This window comes from Nipponia nippon, unplaced genomic scaffold, assembly GCF_047370975.1.
Source record: "Nipponia nippon isolate SJK-2023a ecotype South Korea unplaced genomic scaffold, ASM4737097v1 scaffold_4, whole genome shotgun sequence".
NCBI lineage: Eukaryota > Metazoa > Chordata > Aves > Pelecaniformes > Threskiornithidae > Nipponia > Nipponia nippon.
The window spans coordinates 76,668,378-76,681,556 of NW_028262358.1; the positions used below are offsets into that span (position 1 = coordinate 76,668,378).

The 13,179-nt window shown below is 48.1% G+C and overlaps 1 protein-coding gene across 1 annotated transcript in view; it reads left to right on the forward strand.

Moving 5' to 3' along the window:
• The window catches only part of SCML4 (Scm polycomb group protein like 4), a 73,017-nt gene that overhangs the window by 30,370 nt on the left and 29,468 nt on the right, over positions 1-13,179 (forward strand). The window contains exons 4-6 of the mRNA XM_087776736.1: positions 4,294-4,423; positions 7,024-7,224; positions 10,211-10,405. Of these exons, the coding sequence (XP_087632862.1) occupies positions 4,294-4,423; positions 7,024-7,224; positions 10,211-10,405 (526 nt within the window). The remainder of the gene's footprint in view (positions 1-4,293; positions 4,424-7,023; positions 7,225-10,210; positions 10,406-13,179) is intronic.

Sequence of the window (13,179 nt, forward strand, 5' to 3'; positions counted from 1 at the left end):
TTCACTTTTGTTTTGGTGTGGGATGACAGAAATATCAGCTAGATGAATCCTGAATGCTCCGAAACGCTGGGCAGATTGTAAGAGAACTCAACAGGGTGCTGCCTGTCCGGGGCCACTGCATACTCAGATAAGCCTGCAGCCAGCATCAATGTCATGAAAGCCCAAGTTCTCTCTGCATCTAATGCACTGTGTCTTTGGCAAAGTAGACACAATTATTTTCTTCCCTAAATCTCTGATCAGCTTTCTCTCATCTCTTTTCCATGGTAGAAGGTCCATAAGACTGGGGGGGGTGGGTGGGGGTGGCTGGTTGTACATCTTGTTTTAAAGCAACCATTGCCTTTTATGTCTCCTGCTGTGCATATTAAAACTTATGACATTTGATATTCAAAAGCTGATTCAAATGTCTTACCACAAGGATTTCCCAAAGTGCTCTGACAGATTTGCTCTGTCTCCTTTTTTCTCTCTCCCTTTTTCACCGCTTTTTTTCACTTTTATGGATATGTGCTCTCTGCTGCCAAGCTCTCAGTCAGTCAGCTGGTTGGTTGGGCTGGCTTTTTGATAGAGAAGGATCAGCCCAAGAAAAGACATATTTAAATTAAATACTTTTGGAGATCTACGCTTGGTGATATTCAGGGACTATTCAGGGTTTCAGTGTCCAGAAGGTATTTAAGCTGTGTTTGCTAGCCTACTGTCTTCTGTAATCAGGCATTGTTTTATTTTGATCTAATGAAGGCACATTCTCTGCTACCCCTAATAAAATGGCATTTAGCTGTATCCAGAGGCTATAGAGCACATACTGTTGCAATTAAGTTTGCAGTAAACTGTTCGCTAAAACAGCAAACTGCCAAGAAGGGGCTTCCAAGCTAGAGAGTTTACACAAGTCTTGCCTTTTGTTTATTTGCTCTTAAACATAAGCCTGCCTGGGCCTCCAACAGCCAGGGAACTGGTGGAGAAAGAGGTCTACTGGGCACTGTCCCACCTTCACCTCCACCGGGCTGATGGTCCTGGTGGGGCAGCACACACTCAGATGGTGCATGAGGCTCAAGTGCCGGAGAGGGGACTCGCGCGCCTGTGTTTGGGGCCACTGGGCTGTGAGCCAGTAAGGGGGATAAAGAGCCAACACGCAAGTGAAACAGAAGTTATTAGTTGTGCTGTCTCCAAAATAGTGTCTATATGGATGTGTGCATGTGTGAGTCCATATATATATTTTTATAGAGAATGAGCGGAAATGGCCTTAAGTTGTGCCAGGGGAGGTTTAGATTGGATATTAGGAAAAATTTCTTCACTGAAAGGGTTACCAAGCGTTGGAACAGGCTGCCCAGGGAAGTGGTTGAGTCCCCATCCCTGGAGGTGTTTAAAAGATGGGTAGTTGTGGCACTTAGGGACATGGTTTAGTGGTGGACTTGGCAGTGTCAGGTTTACAGTTGGACTCGATGATCTTAAAGGTCTTTTCCAACCTAAATGATTCTATGATTCTATGCTTCTATATATATGTATACATAAATATATGTACAAGTATATATGTACATCTCTATATAAATGTATATATTTGTATATCTGTGTATATACTACGTACAAACACACATATGTCTATATGCATTTATTATATATGCATATGTGTGTACGATCAAAAGTGAGCCCAGAAGCCTAGCGTAAGGGCTACCCAAAGTTTCACAGTGCCAGTCCACTTCAGCATAGAAAAGTGAGTCATTGACATGTTGCTACAGAAAAAACCCAAACCTTGCTGTTTCTCACCTTCCCACATGGGATAAACCCCAAACTGGATCAGGATCTTGATTTTTGAAACACTGTCTTCCTCCCATTTATTTTAATTGCTGGGAAAACTAACCGACAACACTTTGCTGCTGGTCTCTCCTGAGCCCAATCCAAAGGCAAGACAACCCTGTAAAAACAGGACAACACAGGCAGGTGAGGACTGGCATTAGCCAGGAGCCAGCTCAGAGTCCCTAGTCCCCTATGGCTGCCATACAGCAGGAGGTAAAATCCATAGCTTGTCTTACGTTCACTTATTGAACATTTTCTCCCTTGTTCAGGCTAAATCCAAAGCAATTTAGCCCAGCCCAGGGGAGGGGCACCATGTGGAGGTGGCACCATGTGGAAGTGGTGCCTGGCACTTCTGAGACAGGTGGGATACAGCCTCTGCCCCAGGCACCAAACAGAGCCCTGCAGGGGATGGTGCCCAGATGAAGAGCCAGCTTTTATTTCCATCCCGGCTTATCGTGGCCATCTTTCCACAGAGGCTGCTCTGAGGGAAGCTCTAGGTTGTGTAAAGGAGCAAGTTCAGGAAGGGCTTGGTGGAGCTCTGGCAGGCAAAAATTACACCCATCTCAACAAAGACACCCTTTTTGTTTGTTTTGATGGGTACCATCCCAGAACAGGCTACCGTGCTACTGAAAGCAAGAGAGATCTTGAATATTCTCTAAGTGAAGCCCTTGCTGGATAAGCCAGTAACTGGGGAATGATCCAAACTCCCAAAGATTTAATGGTAAAACACTCACTTGGGTCGCACTAAGTCCAACAGCATTCCCTCTCCTTTCCCAGCTTTCTGTTTTTACCATTACACTGAAACAGCGACCGTTATTTTAGACAGTTGTAATCATAATCATGGACAGCATGAATCTTTACGCAAAATGACCTCCACTCTCCAACAGGACTTGCTCAAGGTTTGGGTCTGTAGTCAGTGGTCTGGCTTCATTTCTACCTACAATATACTTTGTACATTATTTCCAGCTTGGGCGTAAGCTCTGAGAGAAGCAATACTCTGCAAATTTAACAGGTCTAAAAATTCCTTTTCATTCTTACGCTTGTCACTTATAGCATTTTTACTTTTGGCCACTGAAAAACAACAACAACAACAAAATCACCTGCCAGAAGAACAGCTCGGTGTAGTATATGTAAATATATAAACCAGGCAGCTGTGTGTCTGGCTCTCTGCTTTCCCCTCGCTTCCCTTCGTAGCGAAAGGGTGTCAGGAATAGTGTGGCCAGCAGGACCAGGGAGGTGATAGTGCCCCTGTACTCGGCACTGGTGAGGCTGCACCTCGAGTACTGTGTTCAGTTTTGGGCCCCTCACTACAAGAAGGACATGGAGGTGCTGGAGCGTGTCCAAAGAAGGGCAACAAAGTTGGTGAAGGGCCTAGAGCACAAGTCTTATGAGGAGCAGCTGTGGGAGCTGGGGTGGTTTAGGAGGAGGCTGAGGGGAGACCTTATCGCTCTTTACAGCTACCTGAAAGGAGGTTGTAGCAAGGTGGGGGTCAGTCTCTTCTCCCAAGTAACAAGGGATAGGACGAGAGGAAACGGCCTCAAGCTGTGCCAGGGGAGGTTTAGGTTGGATATTAGAAAAAACTTCTTCACTGAAAGGGTAGTCAGGTATTGGAACAGGCTGCCCAGGGGAGTGGTTGAGTCTCCATCCCTGGAGGTACTTAAAAGAAGGGTAGACGTGGTGCTCAAGGACATGGTTTAGTGGTGGACTTGGCAGTGCTGGGTTAACGGTTGGACTCGATGATCTTAAGGGTCTTTTCCAACCTTAACGATTCTATGATTCTATGCAAGGAAAAGCGAGAGTGGTACCTTCAGGTCACATCCATCACATCAGCCCTTTGTAATTATGAGGACCTGATCATCACTTGACTGGTGAGATGTTGCCAGGTACTGGCAGCATAAAGACGTAGTGATATTGCACCGTAAATTCCCATCGTGTTTCACTTCTCCAAGCCGGGCTGCAGGTCACGAAGATTACTGGGTGCAACAGTGCAGCAGTTTATATTTACTATCTGGTAATAACGCACTATGGAGCACAGTCTGAGCTTATTTACACGGGTGTCAGCCCAAAGTAGCCTCTCGGTGCCACTGGATTTACACAAGATTTACACCCCTGTAACCAAGAGCAGAATTTGGCCCTAAATTATGATGTAGTTAAAGACCCTGTGTTTCTGAGTTGCAGAGAATTGTTTACACCCACATGAAACGGGTCGTAAAATGCCTTTGCGCTGATTTGTTAGAGTGTTACACCCAATTTGCTCAGGTGTAAATAACTACCCGGTGGGTGGCATAATATTTGCATCCTGTAACTTAAAGCGTTGTTGTCTGCTGCAAATCCATCAGGCTTCAGGTTCCAGTATCCTCCCGGGAGCAGAATGGATGCTCCTGGCCTGGAGAAAGTGATGCAATAGCAGATTGCTGAAGAGTGGGAGTTCATGGGGAGTGACATATACGAAATAAAACTCGAATATCTTGTGTATATTTTCATTGCCCAACTGGTTATTTTTTGCAGCTGAAGTCTCGTGTCCCGATGACTCCCTTAGCGATCTCTCCGCCGAGAAGCACACCAGAGCCAGATATTAGTTCAATCCCCCAGGATGCAGCTACGATACCCAACTCAGCCACCCCACAAGCTCTCACAGGTACCCACCCTCAAGTGCTCCTTGGCCAAGGGGTAAGCAGAAACCACGGGTTGACAGCCAGATGCTGTTCTTTCCAGAACAGGCAGAGCTCATGAAAATGGGGTGTTTGAAGATTAGACTGATGGCCAGTGACAAAAAGCACAGATGTCCTGCAAGACTATATTTTGGCTGCCATGTGTCAAGTTTAGTGAGACCTCAAATCCTTTCCTCTTGCAATGTGGACATCAGTGTCCCATGGATACTACCATTTTATACCTGACAGTTACCCCTTCAAATGTGTTGCAATGACCAGACTAAACCCCAATGTGAACATGAAGCATCTGTTACAGCTGTGGGGAGAAGAAGGACGGAGGAGCCATGGTCTGACTGTAGGCAGGGTTAGCAAGCACGTAAACCCCAATGCCTTATATCAACAGCAGACCTGGTCATTTCTGACTGTAGTCATAGAAAACATAGCCTTGTTCTTTTTTTTACTTATATTACCAGAAGAAACATAGGTCAATGCTTTTAAACTGATGTAAATGAGAAGAAAATCAACAAGACAGTTGATTTACCCTGAGATTTCAGGAGAGAAATGGATTAGATAACATTAGAATCTAAACACAACACATAAATCCCATTATTTCTTAGCTGGGATGCACAGAGGAGAAGTTTTCCATCTGCTCTGGTAGCAGAATGATACTAAACGTAGTGACAATGATGATAATAATATATTTTATTCTCATTTATCCCTTCACATGCAAAGACTGCAAAGTGCTTGGCAAATATCAGCCAAGTGGCGTTTCATAGTGCTGCCCTGAGAGGTGTGCCTGGTGCCGCTTTTGGAGGGGAACAGGGAGGCACAGTCCACCAGCCCCACCAGATCGCCGGGGTGGCCACAGAGACAGAGGCTCCATGGGTCATTTTGGGCTCTGCGGATGCGGCTTCCCGCACCTCCGTCTGCCTGTTCCCATGCCGCTGGCACCTTTTGTCCCAGCATCTTCCCAACAGGCGTGTAGGCTCCCACCAGAGCAGAGTTTGCGGGAGGTGGAGGCAGGCTCAAGCCAACTTTTACCTCCCTATCTGCACTGAAAGGACCACAGGGGCCCCCACTCCCCAGCAAGGGACCCAGCACGCTGCCTGCAGGCTGCAGAGTCCCTCCTGCTGCCAAGCCCCGAACAAAACTGGTGGCTTGTCACGGCAGAAGCCACATCCTGCAGATTCGGCAAGGTTTGGCACAGTGGCACACCAAGAAAGTGCACCCTGACAGCCCCCTGCAATTCATGCATGCTGCTGCTGTCTTTAGATGCATTATCCCTTTCTTTGTTTGGCACGGAGAAGGTGTAAAGTACTATATAATGGTAAGTATGATTGCTATTATCCTCCTGTTTAGCCAGGATATACTGCTTGAGCCCCTTCTGCTGTTCAGTGAGAGGCTGGGTAGCAGAGTGCGCTGTGACAGTTGCACTAGATTTTCATTACGGTGATGCAAACTGTAAATTATTTCCAACTTTACACAGCTGTCATCATGTCCTCCACTCTGCTTGATGTTTTTTTTTGTCACATATCTGATTTCTGTCAGAGGATAATGTTATATTGTCTAAGAGTTGACAGCTCAAGCACACTCAGCCAGCTATTATAATATGTCTCACTTTAGCCTGACTTTAGGCTGTGTCTTAGTCGCCCTTAGTTACCACAGCATTATCTCTGCTTCCTCTGAGATGCAGTTAGCCTCAGCCAAGCTTAAAATAAGTTCATGCTAGCGACAGAACACTGATTTTTTGGCTATTGCCAGCAGGCCTGATGGCATGTAGAAAAACTGCCTTCACAGGCAACGCTGTATGAGACGAGGCATGCAGGGCTTGGCTGTGAAGAGGCTGGGGCATCCCCCACAGACACCCTGTGCAGCACTGCCGCGCGGCTGTGGTCCCAAATGAAGATTTAGCACTGCACGCCATGTACAGTTTCCCTCGAAGCAATGCAGTTTGCAGAGTGCTGGATTGGACATGGGGGTCAGGAAGCTCCCAAAGACTGGAGTCTCTGGTATTGCACTGTGCAGCTCAGCGCAGCATAACCCTCTAGAAATTCCAGCTGCATTAAAGTCAGAAGCAGAAAGGAACCAAAGTCTCCCAAAACTCAGCTCAGAATAGTGCTTCTGAGAGGGCCTCTCAATGAACCAGTCTAAAAACACATAGAGAAAATAAACAAACAAACAAACAAACAAAACCACCTCAGGCTGGAGTTCACCCACCGCTGTAAGGTCACCCCTGCTAGTCACTGTCCTGCACTTCCCGGGCATTTTTTCTGGTCACCAGCTGGATGTGCAAGGCAGTCGGCAAGAGAGCAGAGCCCAGGCACATGCAGTGGGGCTTCCAGGAGCTTCTTTAGTTGCATGTAGCTTATCCGCACCTGTGACACCAAGCAAAGGCCCGAACTTGGCTCACTTCACATGGACCATGGGTGATCAGTGCAAGGAAGCCTGGCTGCACCATTGCAAATGGCAGCAATTCACCAATGAAAGGAAGACCTTATGAAATAAATAGAAAAGTATAAAGCTAGCGTTTGCTAGGATGCTCTCTGGGCCATTTTGCAATAACCTTGTTGGGATTTTGTTTCTACAGTCTGCATTTATGTCAACAAACAAGCGAACCTGGGGCCGTACCTCGACAAAAAAAAAGTGCAGCAGCTCCCAGAGCACTTTGGGCCCGAGAGACCGTCCACAGCCCTGCAGCAGGCTGTTCAGGCCTGCATCGACTGCGCGCTCCAGCAAAAGGCCGTCTTCTCGCTCATCAAGCAGGGCTATGGAGGCGAGATGGTGTCAGGTAAAGCATTTTTGTAAGGGGTTTGTGGCTGGTTGGGAAGTGCTTGAAATGTTAACCTGCTCCCCAGTGCTGACTGTCTTAGCAGTCCCGTTCACATCAGCAGGATGGCAACCTGCTTTAAACATCACTTACGCCTTTGTAAAATGAGCTGCTGCAGGAATTGCCCAGGTGTCAGATGAAAGTCTGTTGGTAAAAAGCATTGCAGCGGTGATTCAAGGAGGAATAGGGCTAGCTCCAGAGTCTTGCGCTTATCGCTTTTTGAAACAGTCTTGAGGCCAGGTCTGTGAGCTGAGTTTTTCATGCAGCCATACAAGGATGAGCAGCATTGCAAGCCCGCATCATGCCACACGTTACTGCCACAGGTTGCTCTAAAGGAAAACTCGCAGAGAGTTCAGCTGCTGGCGTGTCCTCCACCTGCAGTTCATGAGCCAAATCTGCTCTCAGCTGTAGGAATTGCAAAAGTCCCGCAGCAATTGCCCATACAGCAGGACTATACAAATACATCAGAGAGAATCAGAGATCAGAGGGAACTTCCCAGGAGCTCCTCATCTTCCCGCAGTGACACTTCTCACTGTGTCCTGATGAGTCTCCCATGTCCCATGCTGAATCCCCTGGCCTGGCTCTCAGACACGAACTTTTCTTTTAATCACAGTAAGAGTTTTGCGTCACAACATTGTTTTAGCACATGGGGATGCAGTGGGAATGAAACAATGACGGGAATATGGGAACGATGCTCTCTAATGAGCTGCCGCGGATGAGTCAAGCACGAGCACGAAGTCAAGGACTGCAAGTCCAATCAGTTTTGCAGGGACCACAGCAGCTCAGCTGTGCCACTGGGACCCTCTTGTGTGGGAGCCCAGGCTTTGGCCCACTGCGCAGCATATAAACCCTGCTTCCTCCCTCTCCTCTACTTCTCTCTAGACAGGTGTGCCTTCCCTAAGGGACATCAGAAATACTCTAAGAATGATCCAGATTTGTTCACAGAAACAGAAGACTGAAGCAATTTAGTGCAAAGCTTCATTTTTGCCTGGTTCTGTGCTGCGTATATGACTTTCATTACAAGCAGGAGAGTCATGTTGTGCACCAAGCCTGCCTTGGTGCACAGTCCCTTGGTCTCAGTTCCTCTGAGCTGGCTTGGCTTCAGGTACCTGAGCTAAAAGCACCTAGTCAACGTTGCTTCCAACTTAATGCCTCTTCTAATCATTGAGGAGGGGTGAGTGGCCTCCTAGTCATGGTGTGGCTCTGAGATTGCAGCTCACTCCCAGCCCAGCAGCAGCGCAGACAGATTTTGTCATGGGCTTTCCAATCTTCCCATGGCTTGGCTCGCAGATGCTCAACCGGCTGTGGAGCATGATCCTTTACAGCAGCTCGGGCCAGTAGGAAATCTCTGAAGTTATCCCAAAGATTATAAGCCTAACATTGTGATTTATACTCATCAGTAGTGACTGGAGGCTGTAGGACTGGAAAAAACCTTCCAGGTTATGGAGTTCAGGCAGCCATATCATGTAGTCCTCCCTGCAAACCTGTTGACACCTGAATGTGTCCTGCTACAACTGATCCTGGTGGGTCTGTTGTGACCACTTCTCTCATGGCTGGGACCTATGGCCTTTTTGATTGCTGGCTAAATATATTTCCTGACAGCTTTGTCTAGGAATTTTAATTGCTCTGCTCTCACCCTTGAGTTCAATCTTGGATGTATTTCTAGAGAGCAGTCCTCATCCTACTAGGCTGAAATACAGTTTCTTTCAGGTCCTCTCTGTATTGTGAGGAAGATCGCTGGATTAGTGAAAGAAGTGTGAGTGTCTTCCCACAGCTCCACGTAGCAGAGATGGTGATGGCTGCAGTGCCACAGGGAAACTTTCTGTTCTCTGAACATCGCTGTGGCCTGCCTGTGCACCTCTTCAAGTGTGAATTCACCCTCCTTGGGCCTGGATGACCAGAATGGTGCCCATCAGTCCAGCTCAGGTTTCACCAGAACTTTATATAGTGGAATTGACACTCCCTTGTCTCTCCTGGAAATGCTTTGTTCAATAACTCCTTGAAATATATCCAACTTTTTCATTGCTGTGTCACCTTGGTGGCTCATGGGCATCTGGTGAGCCTGTCCCATCATTTTGCCTCCCATGAGGTTGTGTTGAGCCTCCTCAAAAAAAATTATGGATTACCATGTACTTCCTAGTATTTTTTTCCACCTGTTTTTATTATTGCAGGGCTCAAGATCAGCCAATCTGTTCTGTGCAGTCTCCCAGTCCTCTTCTCCATTGATAATGCCTCCTAGCTTACAGCATCAATGAAATGTATTTGTGCCAGCATGGACCACTGCTGGTTTCTCTCCAGTGCTTGGGGTCTCCTGCCAGCAGAGCCGTCATCGTCTCCTGACCCACCTTTCATATGCAATCCTTTCCAGTTTAATGAAAGATTTCTCATACTTTACTGAATCCTGGATAGACCACAACTGCCAACCTTCCCTTGCCTATAAATGCGATTAAATCAATAAATAAAGATCCATGATGAAGCTGGTAGCCCTCTTTTCAGTACAGCGCTGGTACCTTTTATTCATTCACAGCCAAGTCTTTAATTCTTGTCTCCCCATTATCTTTTAAACCTTGGGTATTGCTGAAGTCAGCCTAATAGCCCATCACTGGCAGATCACTTTCTTTCCCCTTCCCTACACCTATGATACACAGGGTATCATAATTGTCTCCTTCCAGTCATACAATACAGTGTTCAGTTGGATGCATATATTAGAAATCCTTGCACTGCTGGCCATGCCAGTCGGCATCTTTCAGTGCTCCAGGGGGAAGGTGATCTGAGTCACACAAACTCAGCTCCTTAAGCTCCTCCAGTTTGTTTTGTACTTCGGGTGGGGTAATTATGTAAAATATTTTAAGACATACAAATACTTGTGTGAAATCTTTTCGCCTGCTCTCATTCTTCCTCCTGCCATGCATCCCCAAGTATTGAATTGCTCCTGCTTGCTTTCCAGTTTCAGCTTCTTTTGAGGGGAAGCAGCATCTCCTGAGCCTGCTGGTAGTGAACAGCATCGGGTACGTCCTGCGCTTCCTGAAGAAGCTCTGTCGCAGCCTCTTGTGTGACAATCTGTTCAGCAACCAGCCTTTCCAGCAGTACAACACCATGTCGGAAAGCCCAGAGGTGTATGAAAACAGACGAATGGAGGCAGGTAGGCTGCTTGATCAGTTTGGGCTCAAGATTTAATAGGGTTGAAGAAATTACTATCTTTTTTTTGCTTGATACTGTATATGTTAGAGAACTGCAGGTCTCTGCGGGAGCTTTCCAGAGGGAGGCAGTGGGCTGATTTGCAGTATTTTTCCCAGTGGCTATAGAGGAGGTTTTTGGGCGATAACCAAAAACCTCCTCTTTTATCTCTTTTCCTAAGGAAACAAGGCTTGTATGATCATATTGTCCTTGTTTCTGTCAGTTCTCTCCCAGAACTTCTGGCCTCCTCAAGTATACCTGCGCCTGGGGTAGAAGCCTCAAAGGGATTAAGCTCCTTCAAGTTTCAGGCAGGCAGGAAGGTAGAGGGAAAATTTTTCTCTCCATCCAACTCAACCACCATATTAGACACTGAAGGATCCCCACTGACTACCAAGCCTCCTCTGCTTGCAGACCCACCGCAGAGTGTTGCCTGTCCCCACTCACCAGACCCCTCTGCTTGCACACTGCTTTGGCTCATTGGCTGTGGTGAGAGGTGGGAGGCCGGGTGAGCGTGTGGACCCCAGCCCACGCTTCGGTGTCACAGTGGCATGAATGGGAAATTACCGCCATAACGGGTGTGCTCTGAGCCAGCACTGCTCCAGCACTTCGTTACCTGCGTGCTTCCCCGCTTGCATGCCGCTCGTTTGAAGGATCACCTGTAAAGCAGCACTGTCTGTCTTCACTTGAGGGGACCTCTTACTGGGTGAAGGGAGAGAGCCACTCACAGCAATGTAGTTTTGGGTCAGCGCCATTAGCGTAAATCTAAGGTAATGTTATTAGCTGTAGTGCACCTAGCCTGGATCCCGATCTGTCACCTCCACTCATGAGTGTAAACCTGAATGAGAGCCGTGCAAAGGGGTTTGCTTTGCTACTTGCAGAAGCATTTCTCCTATCTTAAAATGCCTGTGGGCACCAGCAAGGTCCCTGCCTTAGTGCTTGACCATGTGGGACGAAGCCTGGAGGAGCTGTGGAGTGGGGCAGATGCACCCAAGGATGGTGGTGGTCCAGAGAGGCACATGCCCCAAGCAGCACCAGGCTCCCAGGTGGATGGCACGCCTGGGCTTCCTTCTTGCCCACATCCCAATGTGCTGGGATGGGGCGCCAGCCCAACGCAGCCCCCATGGAGCTGGGACGTGCCTGCAGCCCCCATCTGCAATCAGTGGCTGGAAAGCTGCCCTGGGGCCCTACTATGGACATCGCTAAAGTTAGTTTAGAAAAAAAAAAGATGCAAAGTTGTGGCCCTGAACCCGCGCTTCACCTGCAGGCTTCCTCCTGACTTAAACTATTTTTCCTTCTCTTTTATTAACAACACTGTGTGTGTTTGGGGAGCACACTGTCTCTCATGCATTCGGTTTAATGGCAGCTACATGCTGGCAGCTGAGAGAAAGGTGTTTTAGTGTCCACAATTACGATCCACGAATCGCTTGTTTGCCAGGAAGACCCTATGTGAGTGCTTTGCACATCAAAGCTGGGAGTGGGCTGTGCACACAGTGCAGAAATTGCCTTTTTGTGCAAAGACATCCAGCTGCCGCTCTTACACATAGGAGAGGAAAGGCAGGAACTCAGACTGAAAAGCAATATTTTTTTTCTTCTGGACTAGGACATTTGCAGCAACCTGAATGTTTCTGAGAGGTCAAGGGATTTCTGTAGCACTGAGTGAGTGCAGCCCAGGAGTCCTGGCATTTGCATTTTAAGTTGCATGTACATTTGCATTTACTTTTGCACGGCAAGGCTGTATGTGATGGAAGGCAACTCCACAACAGGAGTTTTTACAGTGGCTGTTACACTCTGAGCATCTCCCTCCCTCCATAATTTCAATGCAGATGTCCCTGACAGCATTCCCAGTGGCTCTGCCCAGCCACTGAGGAAAGGGCAAAAAAAGTATTTTGCCCCAGACCAGGCAGGAGATGTGGATGTAGGGAAGGCTTCTCTTCCTTGGCTCTCCCACTGCTGGGGGGCAATTAATAGACCCCCTGGAGGCAGCATGGGCTGGGCAGCCTGGGCTAGTCAGGGCTAGTGCTGCCTGGGCTCTCCTCCCCTCTGCCTGGGGGTGGGATGAGGGAAGAGACAGTGGCTCTTGGGGCTTTTATATCTCCATCACCAGCAGCACTGTGGTACAGTGGAGAATGCAAGCTGTGAAATAGCTGAGGGCAGCAGTTGTACATGGTATTAATACTCCCCCACCAGGCTTCAGCTTGTTCACCCTGGGGTCTGATAAGCCACTGGCCTGTTAAGCAGAGAGCCATAGCATGACCTGGTATGCATGGGTCAGCATGACCTGCAGAGATTTGGGTGCTTCCCTGTTGAAGTGGAGACACGGGAGAGGTGATGGAGGAGCCACTTGGTCCCACAGTGAGGGAGGCTGTGATGAGCAGTGCCGTTTCCAGAGCAGCCAGGTGCTCAGGTGGCTCTCTGAGCCTCTGAGGGGACTCTCCTTCCACCAAAGATTAACAGAAATATCATGAGATGGGATTTGAGGACACTTTCAGCACTCTGCTGCCCACCAACCTGGTGTACCAAATTTGGTGAACTCAGGTTGCTCTGCCAAAGCCTGTCCATGGGGCTAGCCAAGCTCAGCAGCTTCACCAGGCAACCTGCTGTCTGCATTGCTGCGGGCCCCAGGATGCAGGCTGGAGAGCTGGGGGCTGGTTTCAGTGCAGCCAGGTAGTCGTTTGGAAAGCCCACCTACAAGATTACTGCTCAGCCCCAGAGCGCACAGGAGGGCACAGAAGGAGAAAT